Genomic DNA, 20,209 nt, shown 5'->3' with positions numbered 1-20,209 from the left:
AATATTATAACCATAAAGTCAGAGAGTAGAAGTTGCATACCTACCTCACACATTATTAACTGTGGGACCTTTGTCAATTCATATCACTTTGTTGAGTTTGCATCTTCCTAAGTAAATCAGGACACAGGTTGAAAATATCCAGGTTGCTGCAACACAGGACTGAAAATGAATATGGGTGAGAGATTGCACATAGGACCTTGAGAAGAGCTTTGAGTGCTTAGCCCAATTCATCTATTTGCGTAATTTAGTTAAGAAAGTACAAATGAAGCAGATACCCAGTGGCCATCAGCTCACCATGCTCTGCATGATTTCAGGACCACATGGATTATGACGAGACTGGGTTCCTGAGTAGCTCCATCTTCTGGATACCGGTGGCAGCCTCCTTGACTCCTTACATTGCAATGAGCAGCATCGGTGACTATAAAGTAAGAAGAGCTAACAAAGTCCTCCCATGTTTTTAATGTCCAGGGAACCCTCCTCCACCCATATGACCATAAATCGACATGCAGGTGGTAGATCTAATTTTTGTGCTTGATGCAATAAATAATCAAGCATTTTCATATAATAATAAATTGCCAAATATAAAGAAAATGCTATTTTTCTTAAACAAATGGGAGACCTCAGGAAGGACAGCTCAGTAGACCGTATCAGCCAACAGAGAGTGGTAACTTTAACTGTGTATCACTTAGAATTTTATTTATAGACACTTTACTCACTGACGTAATCCCATCCCATTCCTCAATGATGGTTTCTGCATTCTAAATGGTGGTAAAGCTACTCAGTTTAACAGCCCTCACCAACTCTCCACAGCACTTTGACTTGTTGTTGGAAAAAATTTGTCGCTTTAAAGCTTTATTTTTGTGATGCTTTTGTATAAAATTCAAGAAGTCTGTAACAGAGTCTTTTTGCCTCTCTTTGGTACTTCTGGTGCCACTTTCCCATGTCCCTGTGTCCTAGACATCATCTGCTGATGCTCAGGAGATGTTTTTGAAGGGCTTGAATTAATTTTTATTTATTTTGCTCTCAAACTTCCCCCACCTTCAGCAAATTCTTTCATGGGAAACACAAAATACTATTCTTCCTTTACTTTTATGAGACCACACATACACCATTTTCTTCCTACCTCTCTCGTCACTTTTTCTCACACATCTTTTTTAATTTAAACCTCCCTGAGTCAAAATCCTGACTCTTCCGTTGTTCAGCTGCGTGAACATTGAAAGTTGCTTAATCACTCTGTGCCTCACTTTTATCACCTGTGAAGTGGGCATAATAGTTTCATCTATTTGAAATAGGTTTCTGTGAGGATGGGGCAGAATAATACCTATGAATCATTCAGAACCATATGTGGCATATAGTAACTTTTCCACAGATGTTAGTGCTTGACGTCCAAATGTCCTAGGGGCCTAGGACCAAACCCTGGGTATTTGGACATCAAGCACTAATATCTGTGGGAAAGCTACTATATTTTCCACATGGTATAAAGAGTAATATCTTAGGAACACAATGCTGACCCTGTCCACTCCCTCTCTAAATCCCTTCAGTAGTTTCTCATGATATGAAAGAGCAGGAATGGAGTCCCAGCTGTAGCCTGAAAACCCATAGGTGACCCACCCAGGTGTGTGTGTCTTTCTACCTTGATCTGCTACCACTATCACCTTGATAACCATGCTGCAGCCACACTGGCTTCTTCCCAGTTTCCCCAAAACATCAACCTCTCCCCACCGAAGGGCCTTCTCTCCTTCTGTTCTCTCTTCCTGAGGTGCTTCCTACCTGTTACCTGGATGATTCTTATTCGCTGCCCAGACCCTACCCCATACATCTCTTGATAAGAGAACCCTCTCTGACCTGACCCCCTAATTACGATCCATTTCCCATTGAAAGGTTCTCATATGACTCTGAACCCTTCTTAACACTTACCCAATTTTAATTATGTCGCTATCACTATATTTATTTGCTTGTTGCCTTTATTCCATTCCATAAGTGCCCATGACCAACACAAAGCCAGCTACTTGGCATATACTGTGTAAATTTATATTAAGTCAATTAATGAGTAGGAAATGTCATGCTCTTTAACACATCCTCACTATCACTCTCTTTCCTGCCTCCTTTCAGATGTACTCTCCTTTCCAGAATATTTATGTGCATTCCAACTTTTTCTCTTAATATATCTTTTTATATAAACTCAATTTTAGATTTAAAATTTTAATTGCTTTTATGCTTTACTGTTAAAATAGTCCAAGTTATATTTTAAGACAATCACTGTATCAATGTGGCTTATAGTGGGTCACAATATCAAAATTACACACTAGTTTTCATAACATTATAATAAAGAATATAGTTTCCTTCAAGGCAATGAGAGTAGTGCAACAATTTAGAAGATGCCTTGCTTATGCCAACCCAAAGAGTTTTTTTTTTTCTTTTAAGTAAAATTGTCTAGTTAGGTGACCATTTCTTAGACCCAAAATAAAATGCCAATTATAAATGAATTATTTATATTCAGCATACATTTTAAAAATCTAACAGGAAATGGTAAGCTCACTTCTGTTGGACCTTTGTGCAATTTGCAAGTCTTTTTGTCAAAGGTAAGTGTAGCCTTGGAAAGAAAAGAAAGGATATCTTTTTATTGAGACAATGCCTGGTCATTCTATGATGAAACATTATTAGTTATGTTGGTGCATTTTCCCTGTGGACGATGAAGTCACATCATGGTTTGTAGTATTATTAATGCCTCTGAACAGGGGTGTGGCAAGTGGCAGTGTCATTTGCTAAATCAGAATAATATTTGTAAAAGGTATATAGCAAAAATGAATGCTTTTATGACTATATATTTACAATTTCCCAAACCTCAACCTTTTAGAACCTTTTGGTGATTCTTCTATTTTTTTACCAGAAAAAAGCTCATTCCCAGCTACGGATTTCAGGCCTCTACCCTTCTGCTTACTGGTTTGGACAGGCACTGGTGGATGTTCCCCTATACTTCTTGATCCTCCTTATAATGCAAATAATGGATTACATTTTTAACCCAGAAGAGATTATATTTATAATTCAAAACCTTTTAATTCAAGTAAGTGGCAAAAATTACAAAATGGTTTTATTTTTTCATGAATGCAGTGATATTATTAATCTTAAACGAAAGAACTTCAAATTATCTGTGCTATAGTATAGTTTTGGAAAGTTAAAGGGTAAGTATGAATACTTTTCTAAACAGTATTAACCTTATCCAACCTTGATGTTTCTATTTTCAGACCCTGTGTAGTATTGGCTATGTCTCATCTCTTGTTTTCTTGACATATGTGATTTCATTCATTTTTCGCAATGGGAGGAAAAATAGTGGCATTTGGTCGTTTTTCTTCTTAATTGTAAGTATGCACATGGTACATATTATTTTACTTCAAAATCATTTTTGAATAAATCTAAGAACGTATTTTAATATTTGTACTAAGCAGAACAGCAAATTAGTATTGCTCTCCAGAAAATTGTAATTAATCCAAGATAATCATAGATGTATCTAAAATCTATTCTTCATGTGGGTATATGCCATCTATAAACTATGACCCCCAAAACATGTCTCCAGGTCTAACTTTTCCCCTATGCTAGAGATTAATACCTCCAACAATTCACTTACAATTTCACTTGAACATTTAAAAATGACCTCAATAATCACATATCTGAAATATAATCATCTCCTTAATCCAATTGTTCCTTGCCTCTTAATAGAGTACATTATTACAGCAAAATCCACCTAGCTAGTTGCTCATACCAAAAATCCAAAATCATCTTTGATTCCTATTCATTTGTCTCTTTCCGCATTCAATCCATATGCATGTCAAATATTTCCCAGTCTGTTTGGGTGTCCCAACTTCAGAGCTACATCCTTGTCTAAGCATTTATCATCTCTTACTTGGAGTATTGCAATAGATCTGTAAGTGGTCTCTCTGTTTCTACTTTTGCCTCCTGTGAACTGTTCTCTATATAATTACCAAAGGTATCTTTTAAAAATAAATTTTAGTTAAAAAATATGGCCTGTATGGAAAAGTACACCTCATTATAAGCACACTAAATATTTTAAAATGAGCACTTCCAAAAATCTACAGACACATCAAAAAATAGAACATTACTAGAACTCTAGAAGCCCTCTTGCCTTTATCTCCTCCTTATAAGAAATCATTATCCTTAATTGTAATACCATGGATTAGTTTAGCCAGTTTCTCAACTTCATAAAAACGGAATCATGTAGAATACATAATTCTGTACCTGCTTGTAATCAATAATGCATTTTTTAGAGTGATCAATGCTGTTGTAGCTGATAACTACCATGATAGTTCATTCGTTTTCATTGCCATAGTATTCTATTGATGAAAATTCTATGATTTATTTGTCTATTGTTGATGGACATTCACATGATGTCCTGTTTTAGACTGTTAAATAATGCTTCCATGAACTTTTCTATATGTCTTTTGGTGCACATATATAAGTAGTTTGAAGTATAAACCTCGCAGTGGAATGTTTAGGTCTTTAAAGTATTCAACTTTATGTTCACCTTTAGTAGATATTAGCAAACAGTTTTCAAAGTGGTTGTACCACCTGCAGGGTAGGAGAATTCCAGTGGATGATCTGAAAGATGCTTCACATCTTTGCCAAAATTTGGAAGAAACTAAAATAAAATACAATGAGTAAAAACAAATTATAAGATAACAAAAGACAATGATTATCAAATTGAGTTAAATAAAATTCAGCTATATATTGTTTATAATAAATACAACTAAGTCATGGGCAATGACTTCATAGGCATTTCTTTTAAATAAGGAAATTATAAATGGCTACACAAATCACAGATAAAATTGAATTCAAGACCTAAAGTCTCAAATAAGGAAAAATAATATGTTGACAAAATGTAAAGTCCACGAAGAAGATAGAAGGCTCACATTTGTTTTAATTTCAGAATATTACAGGGCAACAAACATTTTGGTTACATGAATTACTTTTGTACAGCTTGAGTCAAAATGCTCATCTTTTATTTAGTTAATAATACACAACAGCAAAATACATAACACAAATTATCTCTAAAAATACAAGTTGAACTTAAATCACCTGTTTCAGAACTGACAGATCAGTTGGAAAAATGAATCAGCATATAGAGATTTAAATTAAACATTATACAAGTTTGATTTGATTAGATATATAGACAGAGAACATCTTTGTTAGTAGAGCAGGGTAGAACAGAATAAGGAAAACTGAAGTAGAAATGTGGTGGCCAAGGAAAGAAGTCACTGACTTCTTAGACGCCTCACTCCACTTTCATCCTCAACAAGCAATTTTGATGAGGAAAAGTTAGTTGATAAAATACTGACAATTAGCTCTAAAAAGAAGTATTTGAGTGACTGAGCTGACATCCTGGGCAAAGGCAAATAAAAACCCTTAGGAGAAGAATGCCTTACCTGGAGAGGACGAATGCTGAGGCATGCTATTTTATAGGGCTCTAAACTGAATTGGGTTGTGGTCCAAGGTATAAGGGTGTGCCCACCGCTGGGCAATGAGATGTACTGCCTACTAGACAAAGTGAGAACTGATACAAAGCACTGGACATGACTCACAGAATAAAGCAACAAGATTTCACATGGCCCAAGCTGAGCACACTTGCATGCATTCATGCCTCCAGGTTTCAAAGATGTTATAGAAAGCAACACCCTACATCAAAATATCACTCAAAGGAAAAGATAAATAGATGTCAGCTAAGAAAGAAAAGGTGTTCAAAAGAAATCATAAATACTTTATCAGAGCAAATAGATCTCAGTAGAGCTGTAAATATTAGACATGGTCAAGATTAAAGATAAAAAGGTAGTCCATGACAACTCTTCAAACACACAAGGCAACGTAAGATATCGAAAAGTAAGAGAAGCAGCAATAACCAAGAAGTTAATACAGTATTCAAAAAAAGTTGTAGAACAAATAAAACTTCTATTTGAGCTTTTTCTATAGTTTTGAAAGAGCATGAATTTAATAAGACAAAAGCTCAGTGTCACAATGATAAAACATCTTGAATGAGAAAAAAGAGATTTCAGAGCTGCATAAACACAATAATCATCAGTATAATTTCAGAACTAATAGTGAATTCTGAAAAAGGCTAAAAATCTAATTACAGATATAAAATAAAGAATTAAGATAATCTCATTAATCAGCAAGGCAATGATAAAAATACAAAAAATATGCCAAAACAAAGCCATTTCAATAAAATAATAATTAAATTTTACATAGTAAATCATTAGGTATATACATATCTTTTATATATTATAATTATTTTCATATAATATAATTCTGTTATAATTCCATGTATAAAATTATAATAGAAGAAAATATCCTCTAAATTAAGAAAGAACTGTTATGGAATGACCAATACTCACTAAGACATGAAACTTGAAAATAAAGGCACTCAAGAAGTAAATGGAAATCAACCATGAAAGAGAAAATTTCAAGTTTCCCAGATTTATTTTCTATAATTTTGCATGTCAGTTATCATAATCTAAGGGAAAGCAAATGAAATCCTCCTCCAAAATTCTATGTACCCAAGTGGTAGTTCTAGGAAAGATTAGACATACTCAAATATGAACTCAGAAAATGAAGCTTTTCAAAGCCCCCTTTTTAAAGAAAAATAATCATTTAGTCCACACAAAAACCTGCATGTGGATGTTTATAGCAGCTTTATTCATAATTGCCAAAACTTGGAAGCAACCAAGATGTCCAAGATGATGAATTGATGTAGTACATGCAGACAATGGAATATTATTTAGTGCTAAAAAGAAATGTGCTATTAAGCCATGAAAGGACATGGGGAAAACTTAAATGCATCTTACTAAGTGAAAGAAGGCAATCTGAAAAGTGTACTACACACTGCATTATTCCAGCTACATGACATTCTGGAAAAGGCAAAACTATGAAGACAGTAAAAATATCAGTGGCTTCCAGAGGTTGGGGGAAGGGAGGGAAGAAAAGTTGGAGTACAGAGGATTTTCAGGATAGTAAAACTATTCTGTATAACACTATCATGGTGGACACATGTCATTATACATTGTCCAAACCCATAGAATGCACAACAGCAAGAGTAAGCTCTAATGTAAACTATGGAAAATGGGTGACACAGATTTGTGAATAAGGTTGATTAATTGTAACAAATGTACCACTCTGGTGTAGGATGTTGATAATCAGGAGCCTGTGCATATGTGGGGGTGGGGGGAACATGGGAAAGTTCTGTACTTTCCACTCAATTTTGCTATGAAGCCAAAACTGCTCCAAAAATAAATCTATTTAACAAAAAAAGAAAAAAGTCACTCAGGAACAAATTACAGCTATTCAAAAGGTGAAACTCTTAAGGTTAAATATAATCCATCTAAGAAAAAAATTAAAGAATTCAAGAAAAGTAAAATTGTTGTAAAAGCACTGGTAGGAACCACGGAATTCAGCTAAATACTTATGAAGATTAAATAACTTTGTGAATCATGGCTATAGTATACATAAATATTTAAATAGAAAAAAAATCCATCAAATTGAATAGTTATTTTTATAAAGCATGCATAATTTTAATAATAAAACCTAAGATACCTTTAGAAAAGAAAACCATTGATAAATTCACTTGGAAAAATTAAAGACAACTCTCTAAATAAAAAAATAATTGAGCAAACATGGAAGTAAATTAAAAAAACAATAATAAAAAATTGATATGATTTATTTCAGAATGTAATGATGGGTCACTATTAGCAGCTATCAAACCCACAGAGGAAACCTGAATGAATCAAGAAAACACGACACAGTTCCTTAAAAATGCCTAGTAAAAAGAAAATATAAACATAGAAAGGACAAATAACCAAAACCCAATGGTAAACACCATATTACATCATAAAATTATAAAGTTATTTACCTACTATCAGCAATAAAACAAGGATACCTACAATAATTAATTATGACATCCTGTGTCAGTGAGGTCTGATGTAATGTGCACTCTAATTCATTGTTTGGAGGAGAATAGATGTCACATTCTTTTAACGAAATAATCTGTTAGTAACTTAAAATTTTAAATGCACATAAATTTTAACCTGCAATTACACTTTTTAGACTGTCTCCTTTAAGACTAAAAAGTGCTAGTATAAAAAGATTCATGTAAACTATAACTTATAGGAGTAGAAAAATTGAAAACACATCTTCTGAAGGCAAAATTCTCAAATTCCTACACATCCATTCAAATGAATAGCTCCCGTGAAAACAAATAGCTGTTGTCCCTAAACCTAAAAGGATGTCTATGATCTATTGTGAAATGAAAAAGGGAAAATGCAAAAAAATATATAATAAATAATCTCTTTGACTCTGAATTTTAGCAGGAACCCCACCTGATTTGTAAGCTCATTGAGTTTGAGAAGCACTGTTGTGTCTTTTAAAAAATTCATAATCAGCCAAATACAAAATGCTGACAAAATCCCATGTTGCAAAGAAAAAGAAATGATGGCAATACTAGCCTGGGGAGTGAAATTGAAGACAAGAAAATTTTCAAGATGAATCACTACCCTCTTGAAAAACACCCTAAAATTCAGATAGTTACACTTTAGTGACACTATGTTATGCTTTTATCTTAGGTCACCATCTTCACAATAGTTGCTGTTGATATAAATGAGTATGGATTTCTAGGGTTATTATTCAGTGCCCTATTACTACCACCCTACACATTGATTGGCTCTCTATTCATTTTTTCTCAGGTAAGTAGTTCTACTCCTGTCCTAGGGTCATGAAATGTGTGGCCAGTTGAGAAAGCCTTGAATGTTGCAAAAATGTTGGAAGAGTCCTCAGCTGTAAAAAGTTTAAAAGTTTCTGGTGTTGCTCTAAGAAACAATGGTGATATAGCACATCTTATAGTTTCCTAGTTAGAGCTGGAACCCATACTACTAAGTGAAGTATCCCAAGAATGGAAAAACAAGCACCAGATATATTCTCCAGCAAACTGGTATTAACTGAGTAGCACCTAAGTGGACACATAGGTGCTACAGTAATAGGGTATTGGGCAGGTGGGAGGGGGGAGGGGGGCGGGTATATACATACATAATGGGTGAGATGTGCACCATCTGGGGGATGGTCATGATGGAGACTCAGACTTTTGGGGGGAGGGGGGGAAATGGGCATTTATTGAAACCTTAAAATCTGTAACCCCATAATATGCCGAAATAAAAAAAAAAGGAGAAAAAAAAAAGTTTCTGGTGTTGGAAAGCCAATTCTCTTGCCACAGGCAAGGGGCATGTTCTCATTCAGTAAGAGGCCCTGCCTTGGTTTATGAAGGTCAAAGGCAACACTAACGTTGTAGAATGTTATAGTTCTTATGGCAACCCTCACTCCTGGGAACTCTAACCGAAAGGCGGAAGAGATGCCCCTTTTTTGTTAAGTTTTGGACGAGTTAGATATAAGACTCCTAATTGACATGCATAGAAAAATGTCCAAGTAGCCAGTTAGATTATAACGCGATATGGGGATGTGTGGAGGTTGAGATAAAAGCTAAATACTTGAGATTCATCAGTTTATAGATGGTATTAAAGGCCATGTACCGGATAATACGACCTACGTGGTGAATTTAGATAGAAATGAAAAGAGGGCCAAGGACTTGACCTTGAACTCCAAAATTTAAAGGTTAGGAAGAGGAAAAGACAATAAATCAGTCCGAGATGGAGCCAGGGGGACAGGCAAATAACAGTGGCAGACTTCTGTGTGCCTGAATCTCTGCTCAGAAACTCTTCTTAAACACTTAAGTATCAGTACATAAGGGTGTGTGCCAGATGGCAGTGAAGACTGTTTCGGGAAGGAGGGTGTGATAAAACCATCAAATGCTACTGAGAATTCCAGAAAGATGACAGCTGACTACATGAAGGTCATTGGTGATCTTAAGAAGGTTTATTTTAATGAAAGCGCCAATACAAAAGCCTAGTAAGAGTGAGTTTAGTAGAGAATTTGAGGCGAGGAAGTGGTGACGTGGGTATAGGCAAGTATTTCTAGGCGTTTTGCCAAAAAAGAGTAGCAGAAAAATGTAAGAGCAGATGAATGGGGAGGGTAGATTTTTGTTTGTTTGTGCTAAGAAAGGAGATACTATGCGCATGTGAGAAAAATTTATGATGCAAAGGAGAGATCGGGACTATCCAAGGAGTCGAGTCTTTGAACAGCTGGGAAAAAAAATTGTGCATGCACGGGGTGCACAAACAGAGGGGTTCCTGTCCACAAAAACAGGGACATTCCATGTACTTAACAAGAAATCATAATCAGAGTAAATGAATACAGAGGCAGGTAGTTTCGTGGCTTTGCTGGTAGAAAGATGAGATGATTTTCCGAAGTCATCAACTGATCGTGGTTGAGGAGTCTTGGGGTTTTGAGAATAAAAGATGTGAAAACTATTTCAGAGACTGCCAGTAGGATCAACAGGCAGTGCTAAAGTCCCTCTGCGCTACTTTTCAAGTGAAGTCAGCAAAGTTGAAAAGTTTTCTTATTGTTCGTCTGCTTCTCAGATGCAGTTTAGGAAAGGCAGAGAGTTGAATGCAATGAGGCTTAGAAATTTGGCAGTTGAATCTGACAAAGGAAAGGGTAGCCTACATAAGGAAGGCAGTACCGTGGATTCTAAGCTACAGAATGAAGACGTTAGGGACATGAGTGGGATTGTGGACAGTGGGGAAAAAGGTTGGTGTGTTGGAGGTTCGCCAATTCCAAATTATGTAGTAAGGACACTAGAATGAGGAAGCTGGAAAAATAAAATGTGGTGGCAGAGAGGGGGCAGAGATCAGGGAGCCCAGAGTTCATTTCGGATTTGGCACAATTACTGGAAGTGGGCGACTGAGGCACTTAGGAGAACAAAATCATTTGAAATGATGTTAATGTTATGCACATTATTTCTAAAAAGTCATTTGGCAGATAGCTGTGATGGTTAAAAATTTACTGCAAAGGACTTAAAATTGCTCAGGAAAAAGACTTGGTAAATGTAGCTCTAGAGCAAAATTAGCCCTTCAGCCTTTATTCACTAAAGATGGGGGGATGCTGGAAAAAAAGCACTTAAATGTATACGCGTGAGACTCCAGGGGGAGAACTTTGCCCTCAGTTTGAAAGGATGTTGTGATGATTCTCAAAAGTGAATATTGGAGGGTAAGAGCAATATAACAATTCCAGGACCCTTGGGGAAAGAATAGAAGGAAGGAGCACAGGTGAGGAGAGAAAGACAGGTACAGTTGGAGGAGAGGGTTTGTCTTAAGACAAACTCACTGATTGCTTCAATGGGTCTTGCCAACACCAGCCCAGGACTCTCCTAAAGGGGCAACTCACGGCATTACATACAAACCTATCTCAGCCTATAGACGAGCACAGGTTGACAGTTCACTGAGATACATTGGAAGCAAAGAAGACATACTACACAGTGAGAAATTAGTATTAACCTGGTATCTGAGAGAGAATCAGGGAGAATGGTGGTAAGGCCACTAAATGGACATTCATTTGTCTTACGTTGGATGAGTTTCATGAACAGATGAAGGTTCATCTAAACACACTTTCTCCTCATTTTACAGATTTCTCCTAACTCCATGGATTACCTAGGAGAGTCAGAATCTCAGATTGTATATCTGGCACTGCTAATAGTAAGAAGATATTTCCTTTTCAATGTTGTTGCATGAGGGAACACGGCCTTATATGGTTTGAGGTTCTTTGAATTGCATCAAGTTAAAAAGGTTTGAGCATTTGGGGCATCTGAAGTAACACACACGCGCGCGCACACACACTGACAATGGCTTTTAAGTCTGGGCCACTATCTTTACAATCACCATCTGTTGCCAGGTGTGAAACCTAAACTCTAGACGGCTTGTGTCGTACTGATTTCAGCCTACTACTCCTATAATTCTGTCATTCTGCTTTATCTGAAAGCAGTGAAGGTAACTTTGAGAGTTCCATAGAATATATGTAGATTATCTTTAAATCTTGCAAAAAATGTTCTCAAATCTAGTTTCATATGTAATCAATCTCCTTAAATCAATTCCAATATTGAAATCATTGCTTGTATGGTGATGTTAATTTTGATTATCTTTCTTTTTCCCTAGCCTTACCTTCACTTTTTCATTTTCCTCTTCGTTCTGCGATATCTAGAAATGAACTTCAGGAAGCAATCAATGAGAAAGGATCCTGTGTTCAGGTTGAGAAAATTCAATTAGAATTTCTTGTTTTATTTTAAAATTCATTGCTTAAAGACATTTTAACATGCCTAAATTAATTAAGTAAAAAATACTGCACAGGATCAGTTTTAAAGGTATTTTGTGGTATGTGAAATGACCATAATTCATGGTACTCTACTGAGATTACAATCCATTGAGAGAATCCACATTACCACCACACATGAAACACTGAGAAATTAAGGCAGATCATAATTTCACTGTTAAGGAAAATTATATGCAAGAAGTAGAATCTTTAAAATAATGAGTAAGGCTAGATTATCAATTGGGTAAGTGTGGCCAAGCCAAAAAGGGGGAGACTTCTGAGCATTTGGACAAAGGCTGAGATGAACACCCTCTTCTTGCAGATTTGAGAAGGCAGCCAGAACACACTTGAAATCTTGTGTTGGGGGATGATGGAAAATGAAATTGAAGATAGATATTAGACAGTCTTAAAATAGGAAAGCATGGGGAAGTCTTTGCAAATTACATAATGAGAAACCAAGACACAGGTGTGTCTTGAACATCTGGGCCTAGCATACAAAATAGAAATCAAACTCATGTCTAATGTTGGTGGTAGCATAAGATAGTGACAAGGTGACAGCCATCCTTTAGGAAACCCACTGACAGCAGTGATTTGGGGTGGCATGAGGGAAAGATGCAGAAGTCTGCTGTGATCAGTGGTGGGGTGATGAAGGAAGGAACTAGATTGGTAGCACTGAGGAAAGAGTGATTCTGACACATATTCCTAAGAAGTGACTGTGCTGAGAGTAACTGATTAGACATTGGTATGGTGATTAGATGTCCTGGATTTTCTGGAACACATCCCTGGTTCCAAATCTTTGGGCACATAGTTCTTATAAAGCCTTCAAAATTCCAAAATATTTGTGCCAAAGTTACAATCCCTGGGATGTCTCTCATGCAACCCTGCTTCAAAATCCTTTGCCAGAGGGTGTGCACCGCTTTATTCTTTGGGGAAAAAAATCACCACCCACAAGGAGAATTAACCTTAGGTAAAAAAGCACGGATAATATAAGAGTAGCACCATTTGACTCACTGATGGAAACTAGGCTGTTTGAAAGGTAGATGGTGCCGACTACAAGGATAGAGATTATGTTGTACCCATAGCAAATCTATTCAAATCATTGATAACAGTATCTAGAAAATTCACTATTTTTGCTGCAAGTTTTTCCACTTGAAGCTTGTCATTATCACACTGTTTTGATTTTAGAATTTCTCCAAGAAGCAACGATGTTTTTCCAAACCCAGAAGAGCCTGAAGGGGAGGATGAAGATGTTCAGATGGAAAGGACAAGAACAGCGAATGTTGTGACCGTCACCAACATGGAGGAGGTAGAAGTCACAAAAATGTTCATCAAATATTTTTTTTTCCTCTCAGATAAAGTGAGCAGTTTCCTAATCTTAATTTTTGAAAAACACTTTAAGTTCTTTCATTCTTACACGTGTAGCTCATTACTTGACTTCAGTGGGTATGCACTGCCCACAAAGCTAAGAGGGAAAAGGAAATACGTGCACACGTGCACACACACACACACACACAGACGTTAACTTGTTAATTTATTGTGCAGGGTCGGTTTTGATAAGTACAGTTAAACATTACAACACCTAAGTAAGACTTTGTGTGTCCTATAACCCAAGTGACGCTTACTGCAGGCCACTCACAGAGAGCTCGTTTGAGGTGCGTGTTTGCGAGCATGTTTATGTGAGTATGTGTCTTGACAAATCTAACGTTTCAATGAACATCTCTGTTCCTGCTCGCTGAATAAGGGCAAGCGCAAGTCACACTATGTGGTGCCAGTGGCCTTTCCCTGCAAGAATACAGACTATGGGAGAGATTTTTCTTGAAAAATCGCAGTTTCGATTCTTGACTTTGTATAGGGAGAGGTCTGGTGAGAAGAGCATTCTCTCAACTCAAGGTGAGAATAAAGTCCCATTATTATTTACTTGTCTTTACAGAAACCAGTTATCATTGCCAGCTGTCTACGGAAGGAATATGCAGGCAAAAAGAAAAAATGCTTTTCCAAAAGGAAGAAAAAAATCGCCACAAGAAATGTCTCCTTCTGTGTTAAAAAAGGTTGGAAACAGTAGGTCTGTTAGCAGAGCAATCTTGACCTCTGATGATTGGGTCTTTCCAAGGGAATAAGAGTCTCTGAATCTGGGGCCATCTATTGACAAACTCATCAGCAGGCTAAGGCCGCTCCTTCCTTCTTAAAAGCCTCAGTTATGGCCAGGTGAGGTGGCTCACTTCTGTAATCCTAGCACTCTGGGAGGCTGAGGTGGGTGGATCGCTCAAGGTCAGGAGTTCAAAACCAGCCTGAGCAAGAGTGAGACCCTGTCTTTACTAAAAAAACAAAGAAATTAATTGGCCAACTAAAAATATATAGAAAAAATTAGCCGGGCATGGTGGTGCATGCCTGTAGTCCCAGCTACTCAAGAGGCCGAGGCAGGAGGATTGCTTAAGCCCAGGAGTTTGAGGTTGCTGTGAGCTAGGCTGATGCCATGGCACTCTAGCCTGAGCAACAGAGTGAGACTCTGTCTCAAAAAAATAAAAAGCCTCAGTTATAATTATAACAGAGTTTTTCTTTACATAGGAAGACGGCTATGTCTGTTCTATTAAAACAAACAAAACAACAAAAAGGCAGTCTTTCTGTTAAGAAAGACGGTATAAATTTTTAAGTAACAATTTCACAACAGAGAATACTACAAAGAGGGAACAACTGAAACACAGTAATGCATTCTTCATTCCTAACAAATAGCACACTTCGTGGAATTGTTGATTAAATGCACCAGGCTTTGAAATAAATATTTGTTTCAAATTCCAGCTCAGTCTTTTACTGGCTGCATGCCTTTGGGCAAGTTATTTATCCTCTTTAAGTCTTAGCTTCCTCACCTGTAAAATGAAGCTAGTAATGATGCTCAAGGATGTGTGTGTGTGTGTGTATGAGTGTGTGTGTGTGTATGAGTGTGAAGAACACGTGAACTGATGTACACAGCACATTTCACAAAGTGCTCGATGCATAGTGAGCCCTCAAATCATATTTGCTTTTATTTTTATTGTAATTATTTGTATATTTCTGAGCATACTTCTTTCTTTCAGGTGAAGTTATAGGGTTGTTAGGACACAATGGAGCTGGTAAAAGTACAATGATTAAGATGATATGTGGAGACACAAAACCAACCGCAGGGCAGGTCAGTAAAACACACAGAAATATGGTCATTGATGCTGCCTAGAACAAACGCTATACCAGGAATACTGATGGCAATCTTAAAATTATGTAGATAATCCTCAATCAATTCGTGGGATTTATGCATTGAATGAAGAGGATTGACTAAAAATTTCTCTCCTGAATTCCAAAAAGAGTTAGGTGCTGAGAAGGGCTGCATGCAATCTATATTATACTCTTTATTGAGTGAAAATAGATTCATTAAAAGGAAATATAAATTCCTTGAGGTCACAGATCTTTGCTTTGTCGACTTATGTATCCCAAGAAATTGTTGAATTGAGTAGCCTCAGCTAGCATCACACCAGAAACCACTGTCAGAATAATGACAGAGTCATGAATCTTCATATTTAATAACAGCTCTCTAGCTATATGCTATAATTAAAGAGTATGTGTCACTTGTGTAATGGTAAGAGTCCATGAGCAGGTAAAATGTCATGGGTATTTACACAGAGTGTAAACAACAGAAACTTTCTTATGATTATTGAGATATATCCTGGCCCAACTGATGTCATGGAATGACAGAGCAGCAGAAAGTATTACTGCACATACACTGAAGTTCTCAAAGCACAACAGTGATGCTGGCTTAGTGATAAAAGATCCAGGATTTATTAAGACAATAGTGATCAGAGATAAGAAAAAAAAAATAATTGCCTAAATTCCAAAGCAGAAGGTAGAATAATATCTGAATACCATTTGGTGGTAGGTCTAGGGCTAGGCCAAGCTGGGTAAAATGGTGGGCAGAGGTCAAAATAAGGGACGCCCTTTGAAGGGAAAATGCTACCGACCTTTGACATGCCGTCAATGTCAGGGGAGTGTCCAGGAAGGAAGGTTGGGCAGTGGTGTTGACTGCTGCAGAGGTCTCCTGAATCTTCTTTCCATTTCCACTCTTGCCTCACACAGCAGCAGCCAGAGCAGTTCTTAAAAGATGCAAATGAGGTCCTGTCGCCCTCCCACTTACAACCTCTAACGATTGATCCAGAATCTTCACCATGGCTGCAAGAGACCCTGCCTGATGTGGGCTGTGTCCACCACCTTCCACACCCCTCCTCCCCTGCTCCTGTTGGCCTCGGGTCACCTTCTCCCTGTCAGACTCTGGGTTTGCTCTTCCAGTAGCTGGAGTGCCCTTCCCTCATCTCTTCATACGCTCTGTCATCTCCTCATCACTTTAGCATTTACCTCCCCAAAAAACTTTAATTTAGCTATTAGCTAAATTAAATCCTCTATTATTGTTTAGCACATCTGTTTCCTTGAATGCATGAGGCAGAGGCTTCAATTAATTTTCTTACATGTTTACTTGTTCATTTTCTGTTTCTCTCTCCAGAATCAAAGCTCTATGAGGCGAGGGTGACTAGGTCTCTCTTCCTTTGTATTGGGGGAAACCATATAGCATCCAGGTCAAAGGCTTGGATTCTGAAGGTTAATCCCAGTTTCAAGTCCCAGGCTCACCATCTGTGACCTTGTGCTAGTTTCCTAATCCATGCATGCATTAGTTTTCCCACGTGTAAAACATCGATAATAAAACAAACATCTAATGCACATAGAGCTTTTGTAAAGATAGGATAATGTAACCAAAATCCATAAAATGTTTATATTCTGGCACACAGCAAGCACTGAATATACATTAGCTGTTATTATTATTACATAGCCCAGTGCCTCCTCACAAAAATAATATATGCTATCATGTATTTATTGGATCCTATGGGCCAGACATAGGGCTAAAGGCTTTTTATTATTAATACTTAGTTGAGGATTTATCAACCTTGGTACTAATGACATTTCGGGCTGGATACTTTTTGATATGGGGGGCTTTCCTGTGTATTGTAGGATGTTTGGCCCTGTCCCTGGCCACTACTCACTAGATTCCAGTAGTTGTCTCCCCACCAATGCATACACACCCAAACCCTAACAACCAAGTATGTCTCCAGGCACTGTTAAATATCCCCTGGGTGGAGGATTGTCCCTGACTAAGAACTACTGCCTTACTGTAAAGTAGAGCCTATAATTATAACTATTTATCACTGGGGAACACAGAATCCTCAACAAGTAACTCTTCCTTTGCATGTTCCTATCAATGAATGAAGTCAAACAACAGACAAACAAGCAACCTGGAATTCAACCATGGTGATGAAATTGGTAATAAAGTGTAAACTGTAATGGAACATCTGCCTTTTAAATTATTGAGTTTTTACCATCTTTTCCCCCGAGCTAAGTGATTGCTTATTTGCTTTTGTACACTTAGTACCTGTGTGTGTGAAGAAGGCATCACTGAAATAAACACTTACATGCACAAACATACACACAAGACTCTGGACAGAATCTGAGAATGAACTTATTTTGTGTAGGTGCTGTTGAAAGGGAGCGGCAGAGGGGACGCCCTGGGGTTCCTGGGGTACTGTCCCCAGGAGAACGCCCTGTGGCCCAGCCTGACGGTGAGGGAGCACCTGCAGGTGTACGCCGCCGTGAAAGGGCTGAGGAAAGGGGACGCTGCAGTCGCCATCTCACGGTACATGGGGGTGGGCCCGGAGGACACCTCGTTCCTTGCTAGGGGGATGTCATGGTAATGAGGTCCACATGCAATTAAGGAAGGGGGGTTTTAACCCATGGCCCCAATCTTGTGGGGAAAAGACTTGATCATCTAGAACTCTGTTCAGTATTTTTTTTTCTCTTGCTTTAAGCCTGAAGAGAAAAAGGTTATTCTTAATATGGAAAGAAATCATTAAAAAGACGACCACGGAAGGTTCATAAAGGAGCCTAGGTGGTCTGAATGGCGTGCCCACCCTGACTATTCTGAAAAACATCCCCCACTGCAGTGTTTATTCTGGTTTTCTCATTCTCCTACATGCAGTCACCAGTGCTCGCGGGTGGTGTGGACTGACTCTCTCTGTCTCCTTCAGGCTGGTGGATGCTCTCAAGCTGCAGGGACAGCTGAAGGCTCCCGTGGGGACCTTATCGGAGGGAATAAAGAGAAAGGTACGGGCAGGACTCGGGGCTGTTCTGTGCACCCCACAGACGGGTGCCAGACAGGCTCTTCCTGCTGTTCCAGCTGTGCTTCGCGCTGAGCATCCTGGGGACCCCGTCGGTGGTGCTTCTGGACGAGCCGTCAACCGGGATGGACCCCGAGGGGCAGCAGCAACTGTGGTGAGGAGATATCACGAGTAACTTCTACATGAATGTATTGATCCCGTGACCACCCGGGTCGTCTTCTACTTAGAAAAGGAAAGACCCCGACATTACCAGGGAAAGCAATGTTAAGAGAAAAAATTATCTGACTTCATATTACAACCGGTTTTTTTTTTTTTTTTGAGACAGAGTCTCACTTTGTTGCCCAGGCTAGAGTGAGTGCCGTGGCGTCAGCCTAGCTCACAGCAACCTCAAACTCCTGGGCTCAAGCAATCCTTCTGCCTCAGCCTCCCAAGTAGCTGGGACTACAGGCATGCGCCACCATGCCCGGCTAATTTTTTCTATATATACTAGTTAGCCAATTAATTTCTTTCTATTTATAGTAGAGACGGGGTCTCGCTCTTGCTCAGGCTGGTTTCGAACTCCTGACCTCGAGCAATCCGCCCGCCTCAGCCTCCCAGAGTGCTAGGATTATAGGCGTGAGCCACCGCGCCCGGCCAACAACCGGTTTTTATTGACAAGAAAAAGATATATTCTCCCAACCTAATATCCACTCTAAGAATTTTGTTTTTTCTTAGATCTTCTAGGTATGCATGGAACATTTTTACTCTCAGTCAAATCAATCTATTATTAAGATTTAAATCTTTCTGCAACATTACCTGATTCACAATTCTTACAGCAGATAAAAAGAAACATTTCGAGTCTTTCTGAGTTCTGTTATTTGGTATCTTTTGGGTATATGTTGTGATTATCGTGCGTTTTAGTAAGTTCTCATTTTCTGTCTCTCTTCCCACTGCCTTCTCCTAAATATTCCTGAACTCAGCGTTTTCTAAACAGCCTTTTACCCAGTATCATTCCCTATGTTCATCCCAACCCACGTTCTGAATTATATACTCTAACCAATAGCCTGGTCATTTCCATGCCTGTTACCCCTAAAAAAATCCTTTCTTTGTCTAATCTGTATTCACGACTTATTTCATGTCTGTCAACGGAAACTTCTTTTTTAAAACTCCACAATACCTTGAGCATTCCCATTAGTTAACATTTTCCCTCGACCTAACTCTAGGCAGGCCATCCGGGCCACCTTTAGAAACAGGGAGAGGGGCGCCCTCCTGACCACCCACTACATGGCAGAGGCCGAGGCCGTGTGTGACCGAGTGGCCATCATGGTGTCCGGGAGGCTGAGGTGAGTGCCCGCCCAAGCCCACACTCGAACTTGGCTCCGGTTGTGTGCTCTGAAGGAAGGACATTTCCCTGCACAAGGCCCCCCACTGGGAGGAGCTGGGGTGGTTGCTGCAGGCTCTAGGTGGCCCTTCCCTGGCCTCAGAGACCGAGCATCGCCAGCAGTAGATTTCCACCTCTTCTTACGTGACCTCGTCCTCCTCCTACCTCCAGATGCATCGGTTCCATCCAACACCTGAAAAGCAAATTCGGCAAAGATTATCTGCTGGTGATGAAAGTGAAGACCCCTGCACAGGTGGAGCCCCTCCACGCAGAGATCCTGAGGCTTTTCCCACAGGCTGCTCGGCAGGAAAGGTACACACAGCTGTCGTTTTGTTTTATCTCAGTCTTTGGTTTGCGTTTCTTTAACGGTGATGAAATAAAAGCTTTGTCTTCTCATTACTATTATTATTTTTTTTTT

General features: G+C 38.5%; 1 protein-coding gene across 1 annotated transcript in view; it reads left to right on the top strand.

The window, feature by feature from the left end:
• Positions 1-20,209, top strand: part of ABCA9 (ATP binding cassette subfamily A member 9) — a 58,855-nt gene that overhangs the window by 33,842 nt on the left and 4,804 nt on the right. The window contains exons 23-36 of the mRNA XM_012747410.3: positions 315-425; positions 2,891-3,064; positions 3,246-3,359; positions 8,622-8,741; positions 11,571-11,639; positions 12,096-12,187; positions 13,435-13,555; positions 14,180-14,297; positions 15,321-15,412; positions 17,790-17,950; positions 18,342-18,417; positions 18,491-18,585; positions 19,634-19,753; positions 19,963-20,103. Coding sequence (XP_012602864.2) covers positions 315-425; positions 2,891-3,064; positions 3,246-3,359; positions 8,622-8,741; positions 11,571-11,639; positions 12,096-12,187; positions 13,435-13,555; positions 14,180-14,297; positions 15,321-15,412; positions 17,790-17,950; positions 18,342-18,417; positions 18,491-18,585; positions 19,634-19,753; positions 19,963-20,103 — 1,604 coding nt within the window. The remainder of the gene's footprint in view (positions 1-314; positions 426-2,890; positions 3,065-3,245; positions 3,360-8,621; positions 8,742-11,570; positions 11,640-12,095; positions 12,188-13,434; positions 13,556-14,179; positions 14,298-15,320; positions 15,413-17,789; positions 17,951-18,341; positions 18,418-18,490; positions 18,586-19,633; positions 19,754-19,962; positions 20,104-20,209) is intronic.

Source organism: Microcebus murinus, chromosome 18, assembly GCF_040939455.1.
Source record: "Microcebus murinus isolate Inina chromosome 18, M.murinus_Inina_mat1.0, whole genome shotgun sequence".
In the NCBI taxonomy this organism is placed as follows: Eukaryota; Metazoa; Chordata; class Mammalia; order Primates; family Cheirogaleidae; genus Microcebus; species Microcebus murinus.
Note: the sequence above shows the minus strand (reverse complement) of the source record. Positions and strands in the feature narration are given on the sequence as shown.